At 40.0% G+C, this 16,926-nt stretch overlaps 2 protein-coding genes and 1 long non-coding RNA gene across 8 annotated transcripts in view; 1 reads left to right on the top strand and 2 right to left on the bottom strand.

The window, feature by feature from the left end:
* Positions 1-16,926, bottom strand: part of TSHR (thyroid stimulating hormone receptor) — a 160,582-nt gene that overhangs the window by 127,687 nt on the left and 15,969 nt on the right. The gene's annotated exons all lie outside the window — the stretch shown is intronic.
* On the top strand, positions 528-7,386 carry LOC123584162. The gene is made up of 2 exons (XR_006705206.1): positions 528-563; positions 7,053-7,386. It is a non-coding gene; the product is annotated as an uncharacterized LOC123584162 (long non-coding RNA).
* LOC123584161 (charged multivesicular body protein 3-like) lies at positions 7,810-8,275 on the bottom strand. The gene has a single exon (XM_045451765.1). It carries the CDS (start codon positions 8,218-8,220, stop codon positions 7,825-7,827), a length of 396 nt encoding a protein of 131 aa, XP_045307721.1. The 5' UTR covers positions 8,221-8,275; the 3' UTR covers positions 7,810-7,824.

Below are 16,926 nucleotides of genomic sequence, written 5' to 3'. Positions count from 1 at the left end.
CCTTTGGAACAATTTCTTAATAGAATAGAAATAGTTTACCTTTTTGTTTCACAAATTGCAGAAAGAAAGCACTACTTTCTTGTTCCCATGTCCTGGATCAGTGCAAAGATTCTCTTTCTTCCTTTCAAACTACTTCATTGATCTTTGTTATCAACTATATCAAATGGGTACTGGAACAGTTCATAGTGGTGTAAGGACAACTCATCCAGCTTTCAAGATTTCCCTCTAAAGTACAACAAAACTGAGGCGCCTGGGTGGCTTGGTCGGTTAAGTGTCCGACTTCGGCTCAGGTCATGATCTCACGGTCCGTGAGTTCGAGCCCCGCGTCGGGCTCTGTGCTGACAGCTCAGAGCCTGGAGCCTGTTTCAGATTCTGTGTCTCCCTCTCTCTCTGCCCCTCCCCTGTTCATGCTCTGTCTCTCTCTGTCTCAAAAATAAATAAACGTTAAAAAAAAATTAAAAAAAAAATTAAAAAAAAGAAAAGAAAAAAAAAAATAAAGTACAACAAAACTGCTTCTAAGTCCCATACAGAGGGGAACAAGCTGTGGATGGCTTCCCGAGTAGGTAAATACCACCTCACGGGACAGTGGAGACCAGCGGCCTCATCAAAAATTTAGGTTAATATAGAAGATCTCCTGATGCTTATATAACTTTGAATGTCTTTTCAGGCAAAATTCTTTTCTGAGAGGCAGACCAAAGGCAGCTAGAGAGTGTGTGCTACCTGGGAATTGGGAGGTGGGGAGATGGATACTTCTAAACACTAACTTTCCCTGTCTAGCAATTTTGCCAGAAGCTGGACAATCCAGTTTCTAACCCAGGATAGTCTTTTTTTTTAATGTTTGTTTATTTTTGAGAGACAGAGAGACAGAGTATGAGCAGGGGAGGGGCAGAGAGAGAGGGAGACACAGAATCTGAAACAGGCTCCAGTCTCCGAGCTATCAGCATAGAACCTGACATGGGGCTCGAACTCACGAACCATGAGATCATGACGTGAGCCAAAGTTGGGCACTTAACCAACTGAGCCACTCAGGCTCTCCGACAGAATAGTCTTAATAATAAAATTACCTTGGTTTGTGTATTATGTACTTGTTCCATAAACACCTGTGTATATATTTCATTCAAACACTGTGAGGTAATTATTGTAGGTATTGATTATTATCATTGTTATTCCCATCTATCTTGCATGTGCAAAAACCGTAGAGTTTAGATGACCATTTTAGGGTTAAAGTGCTAGTTAGGGGCAAAGCTGGATCTCTATCTCTAGGTGACAAAGAAGCATGGTGAAGCAATCACAGGACGAAAGCCCATTCAATCCCAACTCTGTTTACTATCTACATGATCTTAGAAAAATCCTTTGCATTTTCTGAACTTTATTTTCCTTACTGTTTTCAAATGGGGGCTAAAGAGGCATAGAGGGATAGGGAGCAGGTGTTAATTTTGTCCTGTTTACCTCATGGATTTTTTCTCGTGGGGATATTAAAGATCAAAGTGCTTTGTAAGGTATAACTGTGAGACTGTATTACTTTCCTAAAGAAGTTTTTATTTTAATTCCAGTTAGATAACATACAGTGTTATATTGGTTCCAGGTGTACAATTTAGTAAATAATCCAATTCAAAAATGGGCAGAAGACATAAACAGACATTTCTCCAAAGAAGACACACAGCTGGCCAAAAGATACACAAAAAGATGTTCATCATCACTTACCATCTGGGAAATGCAAATCAAAACTACAATGAGCTATCACCTCACACCTGTCAGAATGGCTAAAATCAACAACACAAGAAACAAGAGTTGATGGCGATGATGTGGAGAACAGGATTACTCATTCACTGTTAGTGGGAATGCAAACTGGTGTAGCCACTGTGGCAAACAGTATGGAGGTTCCTCAAAATGTTAAAAATAGAACTACCCTACTATCCAGGATTGCCACTACTGGAAGTTTACCCAAAGAGGTGGTATTACTCATATTCCCAAGAGAGGTGTAGAGCATGGTACTATGGAGTAGGACAGGTTTCATTCAAGGCCCAGGGCCCCCTCCTTTGTACCTATATGACCTTGACTGTGTTCCTGAATCTCACTAAGCCTCAGTTTCCTCATCTGTAAAATGGGAACAATAAAAACTGCCTCATAAGGCTAACATGAAGATTAAGTGAGATTAAGTGCAGAAAACAGAATCACCAAAAGGTAATAGGAGCACCATCCTCGTAATGTGTCTTCTTTACAATGGAAGAAATGGACGTTCAGTAGCTGATTGATTTGGTGTCAGGACACCCAAAGAGCAGAGCAGTAAGAGACTCAGTAAACCAGTGTTTTGTCTTGTATTGGCTCTGAGAGAAACAGATTTGGTGAGTGGAAGCTGGACAAGAAGAAACTTTTTTTCTTTTTCCCTCCTTGCTACCACCCCACCCACCTCAGTCTGTAGGCTCTATTTCTTTAGGGTTTGAGAAAACAGGAGTCCCTGGAGGCCCAAGGTGGGACTAGTACCAAAGAGAGTTTTCCTCCTCTGTTGCTACAGGAATCGCAAGAAACCTTAGGCAAGAGATTGGATCTAAGTGGGGCCATTGCTTAACACCCAGGTTTTCCTGATTATTAGGACAACACTTCTTCCCAATGAGGACAAGGTCTGAATGTGGGAGTTTTGTGAGCCCCGTAAGTAACTGGAAGTAAACTTTTCAGATGAAACTTGCTTGTCTCTTGCTGCTGCCTCTGCTGGTTCATGACAGAGCAATATGATTCACAAATTTTGCAATAAATAAATTGTAGTCACTTACTAAGTCATAGAAGAAAGTTTCTAAGAATAAAGAGGAATCATGGGACTGTGTGGCATCATATTGCATAACAATTCATTTTAAAATAGTTCAACTCTTGCAGGAAAGGGAGAAAATATTGGTAAATCAGAGAGCATCTACAAATTCAAACAAGGCTGCTAGGTTTATGTTGGGACTTTGGGATTCGGTTGAAAGTTTGACAGAAAGGAGGAAGAATTAGTGATTCCATTCTGGTTGATGCTATTCATGTGAATTTCTCATCTCAACAGAACACTAGACAGTTGCAATTTTGAAAAATGTATTATATTTATAAGGGAACAACACCTGCTTTTGAGACACAAGATAGAAAAACTGGATCAAAACCATTCAGAAAAATTGGATCAAAAACATGGATCAAAACCAGGAAACTCATTTTTAAACTTATTTTTTTAAGGCTTACAAGAAACATATACAGATATTCTAAAAAAAAATCACTTAACTTTCTTCAAAAAACAGAAGCAAACAAAACAAAACAAAACAAAAACCTGATGTAACTAGTTTTGTCTACATGAGAAAAGGGAAATGGAAAACTTTAAGATTAATATGTAGGTAATTAACATCAGGAAGGGTCCAAAATATGCAAGTATTTGAGATAGAGGTAAATTGAGCTCCTTAATTGTCCACCACTGCTTTGCAAAGTGGGTTGGCCACACTGAGTTATTGTGTACAGAAAGAAAATACATTAATATTTCTTTTTCTTTATCCCACACCTTCACCTATATATTATATGTGTCTTATATATATGTACAAAATATGCTGATTAGTATAGTTGTATAGCATGGAATTTAGAAATAAATGTGCATATTAGGAGTACATGTTCAAAAATTTTATTGATGGGAGTACACAGTGAATTAGATATGGAGATCATGACTGAATGATTGGCTCAGTTCTAAATTCTACTGGGCAGAGTAGACATATACTCATAGTTACATATGATTATTTACTTTGGCATCAATCTGTGAAAAATATTTGGGGAATATGGATTGTGTGATGAGCGCCATGCTAGACATAGATAGGAGTACAAGAAATGTCTAAACTATAGGCATTCAGCCTGTGCCTGAATGTCTCTCTGACAGTCTCTCTATCTTGTAGAAGAGTCTGTTCCACTGTTGGAGAGCTGTTATCATTAGTATATTCCTGTTTATACTGCATCTGAATTTGACATGTGACAACCCAATTTGGAAGTACAATTTTTTTTGGTCTAAGTTTTACCTACAAGGGCAACACTGGATAGCTTCTATTATTATTATTTTTATTTTTAATCGTAATTTATTTTTGAGAGAGAGAGGAGAACAGAGAGAGAGAGAGGGAGACACAGAATCTGAAGTAGACTCCAGGCTCTGAGCTGTCAGCACAGAACCCGACACAGGGCTCAAACCCATGAACAGTGAGATCATGACCTGAGCTGAAGTCAGATGCTTAGCCAACTGAGCCACTCAGGCACCCTTGGATAGCTTTTAAATATCCAAAGACAGCTCAAGTCTATCTTTTATTTCTCTCTTCCCTTGGGCCCTACTTGGGCTCTTTCAACTCTGTAATATACTCTCTTAAATGGCAGGCATGTGAAGTTAGTCTAGTTTGTCAATTCTGTTTTAAAATGTGATTGAAAGAAAATAAAAATAAAATGTGATTCAACTTGTGCTGAATGCATGAGATTATCATTTCTCTTGATTTGGATGCCAAGTACTATTGACAAAATTAATAATTAATATTATTGAAAATTTCATCTGTCTCTTTATGGTTGACTAGGGTTCCCGGAAGTTTTTACTGTGAACTCTGGGTAGGACTTTACGAGTTTATTTATATAATTACCCCTATAACTGTGCAAGTTATTATTTAGACCTAAATGTAGGGTTTATATTTATCTCAGTTAAATATCATCCTGTGTGCATTTTGATTTGTAGCATGGCTTTCTGGGATTATTTTTTTATCTTCCCTCATTCAACAAAAATTTACTAAACCCCCACTAAAAATGCTAATCAGTGTTTTGGGTTGTGGGGTCATCTGAAAAAATTAGTCATAGTCCCTTTTCTTGAGTATCTCACATTGTAATCAGGACACTGGACATAAACTTCTCCATCATGCAACATGTTAAACTCTATAACAGAGGCATGTGTAATGAACATGCAAAGAAGAAAAGCATTTAAATAATTGGTAATATTTTTATATTGATTTAGAATTTGTGATTAACTTGCATATCTTATTTAACTCTCAAAACAATTCTGATGGATGATAGTGTTAGAAAATAGTCATCAATTTACAGAAGCACCAGAGGCTCAGAACAGTTAAATGACCCAGCAAATAAGAACTATCTTTTCCCCCTTTTTTAAAGGAAACCAGGACAAAGTGATTTTATTTTTCTGGCTCAATGCTTATTTTCCAAGATTCCCCAGAAATTCTACATAGTGCCCTCAGAGATTTATGACCAATTCACTTTGGCACCTAGGGATGTAATCTTTTCAGGTTTGTTGGTATAAATTCATTTAAAACAACTTCTCTACCTGTATGTCAGCTGATCTTGGTCTATAATACACCTTTCAAAATTTGAAGTCCATGAATAGAACTTTTTTATGCTCCTGTTTGTCATCTGTTGTTATTTGCTAATTTTCCAGTGTCCCCTGGCAGTGGCTGATTCTTTCCTTATTCTTCCTCTACTCTGAACACGGCTTTTGAATACTCCTTTCTATTGAATTTTCTCTTCAATTGCCAGGTCCCTTTTTCCTCCTCTTCTCCAATGTTTGACAATAAAATATGGAAAGAGCAGTAGTGTTACTGATAAAATGAAGTAAAGTCCTTGTGATCGGGTTTTGGGGTAATGGTAGGGTTTGGAGCTGATGGCCAAGAAGGAATTCTTGAAGGAGTCTTTGGTGCTGAAAGGTGATTTTATTAAAGCACGGGGACAGGGCCTGTGGGCAGAAAGAGCTTCACTGGGGCTGTGACAGGTGACTGATTATATACCTTCATGTTGGGAGGGACTTAGGGACAGTGTAAGTCTCTAGGGAATTTTGGAAACAAGGTTTCCAGGACCTTGAGGGGCTAGCTGTTGTTAGGGAAAACATTTATTACTATTTAGTAAAACCTCAGTCATGAGACCCTTCAGATGTCTGACAGGGGCCATATGCTTGGAGCGTAATTGCCAACATATACTTGGGGGTTAAAGATAAAGGAGGTTTACAAAGGAATTTTTATGTGTTTAAGGAGACTCACAGGGTCCTGGGGAGGGAAGGATAATGTTAAGCCAAGATTCCCTTTTGTCTTATCCAGGCAGCTGAGCTCCTAGAGGGAGATCGCTCTGCCTGTTTCAAGGACTTGTCAATGGGCTGTAGGCAGTAAAGGAATTTAACTTTTCGTTTGCCTTTGTTTCCTACACCACCATGGCAAGCACTTAAACCCTCTTACATCTTGATGAGGGTAATATTAGGGCTCCAGGGAACGCCCTGGAGTCTATAGGCTTCTGGAAATTAGGGTATGGATAACATTGCCTTTTTCTTGAAGTTTACTAAGTTATCCATGAACTGAAGGAGACTCCTGTCCTGCATGACTGTGATCTCTATCAGTCAACCATTTTGCTTTCTTTCCTTTCCCCTGTTCTTGGGCAGCCAGGAGTGTCTGAAGAATAGCACACATATCCCACGTGGGGGTGGCGGGGGGAGGTGCTGTGTGCTAGCTTGTGCTTTGCCTCATGCTCCCTCATCACTTGGAACTGTCACCATTAATTGCTTTCAAATTTTGGCCCGTCTTTATGAAATTTGTTTCTTTATTCCCTCTTTGAAAACAAACCTAGGTTATTGAACGTCTGGGCTGGAATTTCTGTTGAAGAAAAATATTCAGAGGCTCTTGGAGGGTGTCCAAGTTCTCAAGTCTTTTTTGTAAGTAGGTAAAACCACTTGTTTGAAAAACAAAATTCTCTCCTCTTAAGTCTTTTTTGTCATGTGCACTGGTGAGCAATTTTCATTGAAATTATGAGTTACATATGAGAACAGAGTGACAGGTTAAAAAGATGAACTCTTTTGCACTATATTGAGTAATTTAATAGGAAGAGAAGTTTATAGGTCTTTTAATTTTGAATCATAACGTCTGTGAGAGTCAACACTCCCTCTCTAACCATAAAAACTATAGGGCATCAATGATACTGAAGTTATGAGTACACAGATTATGAAGATCTAAATTTTGACTCCTACATAATCCCCACTCAATAATTAAAACCCGGAGAATTGAGACTGCTAAAAGTTGACAATCAAGCAGTACTACCAATAGAAATAACCATTTGTATACTAATCTTATCAGAAGATGTCTGCACTCATGGGCCGTCCCATCCCTAGGTCTAAAAACTGACACCATCCCAGACTGACTAAATCAAAGAACCCTAATGAGCACGCAACCCAGACTATATTATGGCCAATGCTCAGACATTTGAGGCTCAAACCACAACTTTATACCCATGGTACTTGAATTGGTTCCATTAACATATTTCAAAAAATGATCAGCATGTATACTATAAAATCATTAAGAAGCAAAATAAGCATTAACCTTTAAAGTTAAAGATTGGGAATTTAAATCTCCCCTTAGTGATATGCCACAACTAGATACATCAACTTGATTCACCAGTATTATGTCAATAATTTTTTTTTGTTAAAGCAGAAATTTATTAAAATCCATTTTATATAGTGTTTTAGAGATAAAAAACATGGAGAGTCCTCACCATTCAGGCCATCAACTCTATCCTCAGAAGTGCTTCAGGAGAAGACAGATTCCTTTGCCCTTACCCCCAAACGATACTTCTGTTTATACACCTGAAAATGATGCTTTTATAACCCCACCTCTCAAGAACAATCCTGTTGAGATCCCAAAACCTCTGCCAAGTGAAGCGATATTAGCAGAGAACCTTCTCAGAATAAAAGTGCCTGATTCAGAGGTGTAGTGCAAGAGATACATAACATGGTGACTGCTTCAGAGGAGTGTGCCCACTCCCAGTAGGTGGGCCACGAAAGAACCCGAGGGCCTAGCTGAGCAGCCACTAGCTGCAGAGTGTGGCAAGATGGGACTGCATGGCCTCCAGGGCCTCTTCTTCCTCCTCATCTTCTGATGCAGCCATTGCTCCTGAAGGTCTGGGCTCCGGAAAGGCATCGGTCACTTTACTAGGTGCTTTGCCCAAGGCACCTGTTGTGATTTCAAACAGAATTTTGTTAATTTCCATTTCTGCTGCTTCTTCCATTTCTTCCTGATCATCCATGCTTTCAAAAGTATCTTCTAACATTTCTTCTATGATGCCAGCCTTCATCATCTCTTTGGATAGCTCCCTCATGGTGGCCTGGACTTCTGGGATCTTCACAAGGCTCTGCATGGCCTTCATCACTTCTTTGCTCTTCTGCAGGGAACCAGCCACTCGCAAAAGCACCAGCTGGTTCTTCATCCCTATGAGCACGGAGTTCACGTGAGCATTGGAAGCATAGAGCTTGCTCACAGCAAGCTAATTTTTATGAGCTATGTATGCATTTGCCAATTCTTAATTACGATTAAGAGAAAAATCAGGACTTGTTCAATCTGTAAGTCTTCTTATTCATGAACATCACTGTTTACTTGTATAAAACATTTAAAAGTTATTCCTGTTTCAGGCCTCTGTCTGATGAGGGAGCATAAGGCAAGCTGACACCTTGCAAACCTCCCCCCCCATCATCCCCAGGTGGGATATGTGTGATATTCCTTAGGCACTCCTGGCTGCCCAAGAATAAAGGAAAGGGAAAAACAAATAACTGATAGAGATCACGGTTCTGCAGGATATGAGTCTCCATCACTTTACCAATGTCTTAGTAAATTACCAAAAAAAAAAAAATCTTATTAATAACCTAATCTCCAGAAACCTACAGATTCTGTTTCCTGGAGCCCCAACATTACCCTCCCCTTCATAGTGATGTGGGGAGCAAAAGCAAGAAGAAAATAGCAAATAAAATTAAATTTCTTTGTAACCTGCAGCCCATTGACAAATACTTGAGGCAGGCTGAATATAATATCTCTCCAGGAACTCCCTACTGTCTTAATGTTAATGCCTTACTAAAGGGGAAAAAACAGTCTTAGCTTGACAATAGCTAGACTTCCCACATCCTGTGAGTCTTCTTTAGCATATGAAAGTCCTTTTGGAAACTTCGCCTTTTCTTTACCTCCCCCAACTCCCAAATATATAATATTACCCTCATAATCCAGAGGCAGGTCTTTCTGCCCACAGGTCCTGTCCCTGTGCTTAAAAAAAAAAAAAAAAAAAAAAAAAAAAAAAAAATCACTTTTTTGTACCAAAGATGTCGCAAGAATTCTTTCTTGGCCGTCAGCTCCGGACCCCTACTACCACTCCAAAACCGCATCATGTTTAAAGAAAACTGCCATCAATTTTGTGTTGCTAGTATCAAAGTGCTTCAAAACTACCAAAGTAGCAGTTGTAATGGGCTGGGGTTTAGGATACTTTGTTGGACTCATCTCATGTACATCTTCTAGTCTGACTCAAATCAGCAGCCTTTCAATAGGGCATGGAATCCAGCTTTCCAAAGAGCCACTGAATGGGGCGCCTGGGTGGCGGAGTCGGTTAAGTGTCCGACTTCAGCCAGGTCACGATCTCGCGGTCCGTGAGTTCGAGCCCCGCGTCGGGCTCTGGGCTGATGGCTCAGAGCCTGGAGCCTGTTTCCGATTCTGTGTCTCCCTCTCTCTCTGCCCCTCCCCCGTTCATGCTCTGTCTCTCTGTGTCCCAAAAATAAATAAACGTTGAAAAAAAAAAAATTAAAAAAAAAAAAAATTTATACAAAGAGCCACTGAAGGGCCAAAGGTCAAAACTGAAAGTGTGGGTGGGAATGGGGTGGGGAGGGCAATTCTGATCAGTGGGAAACAGGAAGTGGAGGGAGTATGCAAACTCCTTCTTATGAACTGCCCTAAAGCATGGTTCTGCCTGTTTCTCCTTTTCCTCATTCTCACATCAGCGAGTAACCTCCGGCTCAGACTGTTTACTGGGAAACCCAGGATAGGATGGCTGTTGGCTAAAAGTATCTGTTAACTAGCACATTAAGTGTTCATTTTAATCCAGGATAATTTTGTGAACCTCCTGTATTTAAAGTACTAGTTTAGTAATTATAAGTGAGGCAAAGCTGAACAGAACTCAGTCTTTGACTTTGGGCACTAATATTCTAGAAGAGAAGATAGAAAAATTGCATAGGCAGCATAGCTCCAGGGGATTCAGGAGAGTGACTTTCTAGGTCTGGCTCTGCCAGTCACTGGCTGACATTTACTTCTGAGTGAGACATTTATTCTCTTTGGGCCTCTGTTCTCTTAGCTGTAAAATACAAGGTTGTGTTAGATAACCTCAAAAGTCCTCTCCACATCTAAAATCCTTGGCTTTTATAAATTTAGTCTAGGAGAAGGATGACTCCAATCAGTTCTGTATGATAGGTGTGTTCTCTGAATCCAAGTGCTGTGGGAACCAGAACTTTAGAGACTTGGGAAGCTTTTATGAAGAAGGAGGTATGTGAGCTTGGTGGATTTGTAGGATTTTGATGGGCAGGTAGGGGACAGATGGGCATTTTAAGCATGAGGAAAAACATACTCAACGGAATATAAAGGGAAAGTATATGTCTCATGCAGGAAGAGCAATGAATAGTTCAGTCTGGTTGAAGGGGTAGATGGGTATCTACATTTAAGAGACTGGTAAAGTAGAAAATGGAAGATCCAAGCTATTGCATTAAGTTTGAGCTTTACCATGTATTCTTTGACTTAGCATGTGTATAGAACACTTACTATGCTCCAGGCAGTGAATGAGGTGCTGAGAACGCAGAAATCAATAAGACGCAGTGCCCTCAACAGGCCTGTGAGCAGTGGGCAAAGGAGTGAAACTAGTGTGCAAAATCCTGTAACATAAATAAAACTTAAGTACAGAGAATGAAAGTGTCGAACATCTCAGAGGTATAATAACAATAGACAGGTAGAGAGGGAGTCAAGGGTGATAGGACAATAGGAAAGAGAGAAGGATGAGCAGTTTTTTTGATAAGAAAATGAATTTGTTTTGACGTTGAATTTGAGGCCCTTCCAGACAGCCACATAGAAATGTGTAAATAGTAGAAGAATATTGGTTTGTGACTAGCTTGAAATGTTGGAACAAGAGATTGAGATATGTGTATATTTTCTAAGTAACTCATAGGTCTGAGAGGGATTGTCAAAGAAGAAAATATAGACAGAAAAAAAGACCAAAGGGAACACCTTAGGGAATGCCCATGTTTAGGAGTTAGAAGAAGTAAATGTCATGAACCAAGAAGAGTTAAGACTATCAGAAATGGTGGGCAACCAGCATAAAGGATGTCAAAGGAAGAAAGAATTTCAAGAAAGATTGGGGGGGGGGGTTGGACAAGATCAAAGGCTCCCCAAACTTGATGGACCAGCTGCATTAAAATCAGTTGAAATGTATTAAAACTATGTAATTTGTGTCTTGATGGATCTTCAAGAAACTACTAACAGTAGCTGCCTTGGAGGGAACCTAAGGACTACAAAGCATGAGTAAACTGTATGAACTGATATCCTAGCCCTCCAAGTCAACTACAAAATTACATCACTGTCCCTTCCTTGGTTCATGGCTATGGCTGTATGAATTGTCCCATATGAGCAGCTAAAGTTAGAAGACAAAAGCCAGAGCTTGGTTAGTGGATCATTTGGTTTGGTATATAGATGTTGGTTAAGTATATCCACCCAAAATGGACATGAGCTGCACATGGAGGGGGCCTTGAAAGACAGCAGCAAGGGAAAATCTTCCCAATGGGTAGATTTCATGGAAAAATAGCCTACAATAAGAATATATATGGACTCAAGAGCAAAAGGATTGGCCAGCCGGTCAGAACCTGGGAAAAGAAAAGCTAGAACATTGTAAGAAAAAATGTCTGGGCCAGATGCATGAGTATGAATATATGGGGGTGGGCATAAAATGTGAAGATCTTTGTATCAGATATTAATGACCACCAGTAAGCAGTCACCAGAGAATAACCATTGAGTAACTAAGGCAAAATGACTTGATCAGTTAAGAATAGCTAGTCTTTGTCAGTGGCCACCCCAGAACTAGCACCACTGGCACATTAACAGAGTGGAGACCACATGTTAATAGCATGGGCCCCCAATAAGCAAGGCTGATTTCTTTCCACCATTGAAAGTCCAACCAGTTAGCAAGCGAGCTCAATGTGGCACTATTTCTTGAGGGTACAACACTGTCACAAATTGATCACAGTGAGGCCTTTCTTCCTGGAAGGACCAGTGGTATGTCATAGTAGTTACACGTATTCTCGGTAACTGTTCACCTTTCCTGCCTCTACAGCCTCAGCCAAGCACCGCTATCTGGAAGATTTTAAAGTATCTGATCCAGGTATACAATCTCGTACAACACAGCATCTGACCATGAGACCTATTTCACAGAAAAAGAGATAGAGAGGTAAGCTCGTGGTCATGGGATCCACTGGTCATATCAAGTACCACATAACCCAGGAGTAATTGGTTTTACAAAGCAATGGAATAGCCTGCCAAAGGCATAACTTGTTGGCAATACTCTGCCATGGTGTGGTATCATCATAGCAAATCACAAATTTCTATTTGGATGTTGTGTCCCATTAGGAAGAATATGTGGGTCTTGAAATCAAGGGGCAAAAGCAGGAGTGGCCTCAGTTGCCTTTATACCCAATGACCCACTTAGGAATTTTGTGTTTCCAATCCCCATAATTCTAGGCTCTGCAGGAACTATAAGCTATGATTGTCACCTGGGAGTTTTGGACTTTTTATGTGCAGGGATCAGTAGACTAAAGGAGGAGTTAATATCTTGGTAGGAGTAACTGATCCTGATCAGTGCGAAGAGGTAAGTCTGCTGTGACCCAATGACGGTAGGGAGGAATATATGTATATATGTGGAATTCATTTAATCCACTTGAACATGCCTTAGCACTTGCTCAATTATAACTAAAATGAACAATTCCAGCAACTCCTGCCTGAAAGGAGTATAGTTACCATGGGTTCAGACCTCTCAGGAATAAGAGCTTGGATTATACCAGCAGATAAGTCATCAAGGCCAGCAGAGGTTAAAGCTGAGTATGAGGGGAATTTAGAATGGGCAGTGGAGAGAAACGGAAGCACCAATTGTGGTCCTGACATCAACTGCAGCAACAGGGCTGTAGTTCATCCCCATAACCTGTCATATAAATTTCCCGCAGGAAGACAGATCCACTGAAATCCTGGATGCTCTGTTTTCCAAATGTGTATGAGGAAGTTGATCACATCACAAGGGTTGCAACAAGCATGGAGGTGAGCACTCTATTCAAGACGCACTTCCGTTGAATCTGTAGGTTGCTTTGGGTAGTATGGACATTTTAACAATGTTGATTCTTTCGATCCATGAACATGGAATATCTATCCTTTTGTTTGTGTCATTTTCAACTTCTGTCATCAATGTTTTACAGTTTTCAGAGTTCAGGTCCTTTACCTTGTGGTTAAGTTTACTTCTAGGTATTTTATTCTTTTTAGCATAATTGTAAATGGAATTGTTTTCTTAATTTCTCTTTCTGCTACTTCATTATTAGTACATAGAAATGTTACCAATTTCTGGATATTAACTTTGTAGCCTACAACTGTACTTAATTCAAGAACTATACTCAAATTAAAATATATATATATGTATATATACACACACATATATATATATATACACACATATATATATATTAAAAAAGAACTCACTTGCTGTTAAGAGGGAAGGAGTGCAGCTAGCACTCCTAATTGGCTCATATCTCAGTATCTGCCCCCCTTGTGCAACAGTAGCCCTCCCTTACGTGCTGATCAGAGATGCACTTTGTGGCACCAGGCAGTCAAAGAGTGTGATGTGGGGAAACAGAGGGAAGTGATCATCACTACAAAAGCTACCATTGGTTCAATCCAGAAAAGGATCTAAAAATGTCCACTGGATTTTGCAGCAAAGGTTGTTAGTGACTTTGGCAAGAGCCTTTTCAATTGAGTAATGGGAGCAGAAGCCAGATTGCAGTAAGTTAAAGAATGAATGGAAGTAAAAACGTCAAAAGAACAACTTGAGAAAAGTCTTAATGAATGTTCAGCTGCAAAGGGAAGGAGGCAGCTAGGGAAGCAGCAGTGGCGGATGGACTGAGATGTGAGAACTATGGAGGGATTTTGTTTTAGTAGAAAGAGACTGGAGTGTGTTTAGATAACTGGGAAGAATATGGGGGAGGAGATGGGAAAAGTCAAATTAGGGTGAGGAGAGCAGGGAGCATGGATGCAGGTGGAGGATAGTCTGCTTGCATTGTTAGAAGAGTAGAGGGGAAAGGATGGGTGTAGATGCTTTTAAATTGCTTTATCTTGTTGTTTTGTTTGTTTTTACAGTCTCATTCTTTTAAAAATCCCTGCATGATAAATCTGTGTTTCTCAAAATATCTGATAAAGCATCACCCCCTCTCGCATATTCTTTTTCTGCTGAATGAGAAACTCCCTGAATAAAAAAGATCACCTTGTACACTTGAACAATTACTTCCCTGGTCTTCACAATGGTTCTCCGAAGTAGGGCAGAACCATCCTATGGTTTCATTTAACAGATACAAAGAAAAGAACACAGAAGGATGAAAAGTACCTTGCTAAAATGTTCACCAGTAATTTCCTTATTCAGTGGGAAACTTCCATCCTGTACTCTTCACGATGACTTCTCTCATTCAAGAGATTTCCCCTCCCTCTTGCTATTGAAAATGAAGATACTGGATATAATGTGAAAAGAAAGAGTAGCCCCTCCAAGCCACTGAGTTTTTTGATCCTGAGATATATACTTTCTATAAAGTAAGTTTCTTATGAGTAAAAGGAGTTCTTCATAAGTACATTAAAACTTCTATTGTCACACAGAACTGAAGCAGACAGAACCTTAATAGAGTGTTTCATGCTTCATAGCACACATTTCAGAGCTTCTGGCTTTGTTGTTTTAGATTCCAGGGATTCGGGATGGTTGTGAAACGAGAACTTGGTTATGCTACATAAGAAGGCCAGCCAAGCATTAAATAGGGGCATCTGGAGAGTCTGGAAACCCTAATAGGCTTGTCAGCCAAATTCTGCCATAGAACAGTTAGATCCTTACAGATTTATGGGCCCTAATAGGACAGAGAACTCCCATCCATGGTTAGAATTTCAGTCACTTTACCCTTTACCCTAACAGTAACTCCCCAGGGACAAATATCTCTGGAAGGAGATAAGCAATCTTATAAATATTTAAAATGTGCTTTTTGCACAGTGGACAAGTGTTTGGTCTTAATAAAGCCACACGATCCTCAAGCCCAACAGCTGCTGAATGGTCCCTGTGTGGAAGCATGCCCTCTCCAAATCAATATAATACCCACGCTGAGGGTTAAATCAGACCAGCTCTCACAGGCTCTCAAGCCCACTACTGCATTAGTGATAACAGTTAACTTCGATCAGGCTTTATTCTGGTTTACTAGGTATTTCACATACACACTCATAGCATTACCTCACATGATCCTCATGACTACTCCATGATGTGGGCATAACAGATCTTACTAGTTTGTTCATCCTGTGAGTTGAGCAAATAGATTCTTCCACACAGTGAGTTGGTGGAAAGCTAGGATTTGACTACAAGTTCCAGAGTGGGGAGGGAAGAAACAGCTGAGAAGTAAGCTCCAGTAAACCTAAGGGAAATAATAATCTACTTCTTTCATTTAACCTTTTTTTATTCTTAGCAAATTTCCTTTATTGGCATATTGGTTACATTTTTTTAATGTTTATTTATTTTTGAGAGAAAGTGAGGGGGGAGGGGCAGAGAGAGAGGGACAGGGATCTGAAGCAGGCTCCACACTGATAGCAGAGAGCTGAAGCGGGGCTGTAACCTACAAACTGCAAGATCACCACCACCGCCAAAGTTGTACGCTCAACCAACTGAGCCACCCAGGCACCCCTATTGGTTAAATTTTTAAATGGAGATATAAGATAGAGAAGCCAATATTATTTTTTTTGGTGTTTATTTATTTTGAGGCGGGGGAGAGGGGGGAGTGGGAGAGAGAGAATCCCAAGCAGGCTCTGCACTGACAGGGCTCAATCTCACAAATTGTGAGATCAGGACCTGAGTCAAAATCAAGAGTCAGATTCTTAACCCACTGAGCCACCCAGGCACCCCCAATATTGTTATAATAAATGCCATTACAAATGGGACATTGTTTAAGTTCTGCACCTTGCCTATAACACAGAAAAACCCTCTGCATAAGTATTGGCTCTTAAAAGGGTATAAGTTACAGATAATGGCTCATGCATTGCTATTAAGTCACTTCTTTCTAGAAGTGTTGACTAAAATTCCATGGGATCCAGAAGGCATAAGCACATGGTGTTGCTCAGCCTGCTGGTTAGAAACACTCTCCTTCACCAAACAGGTACTCTCAAAACCTTTTGATGTGGGAAAGTAGTTTTGTAGCTCTAAGCCTTCGAAAATAACTATGAACATTTTTGGCATTCTAATGATCATCTCTAAGGTGTAAGGCATTGAGACATGGAGTGGGATTGCTCTCTACACTAGGGTGTTAGAAATGAACCTGGCTGAAAAGTCCTGAAATTACATAAAGTTTGGCCTGTTTACACCTGTTTTCCTATCAGGCCACTTGTCTGATGGCCCACACTCTTTCCCTGCAGTGTGGTTGAAATGTAAAAACATCATGCTAAGTTAAAGAAGCCAGGCACAAAGGTCACATGTTGTATGATTGCATTTATATAAAATGTCCGGAATAGGTAAATCCATGGAGACAGAAATCAGATTAGTGGTTGCCAGGGGGTATGAGGAGAAGGAGAATGGGGAGTGACTGGCTAATCAGTAGGGATCTCCTTTAGAGATGATGAAATTAGTTTGGAACTAGAGGTGATGGTTGTACAACACTGTGCATGTACTAAATACCAGTGAATGGCACATTATATGAATTTCATGTCAATTGGGGAAGGGGAGGGAAGGGAAGAAACACAAGGGAAGGGAAGAGACCAGATTTAGGAAGATAGCTACTATAGAGAGAGGGCCTTGGATTTGAAGCTAGAGGACCTGAGTTTGAATGCTCTTTCATTTACTGGCTGTGAGATA

Source organism: Leopardus geoffroyi, chromosome B3, assembly GCF_018350155.1.
Source record: "Leopardus geoffroyi isolate Oge1 chromosome B3, O.geoffroyi_Oge1_pat1.0, whole genome shotgun sequence".
In the NCBI taxonomy this organism is placed as follows: Eukaryota; Metazoa; Chordata; class Mammalia; order Carnivora; family Felidae; genus Leopardus; species Leopardus geoffroyi.
Note: the sequence above shows the minus strand (reverse complement) of the source record. Positions and strands in the feature narration are given on the sequence as shown.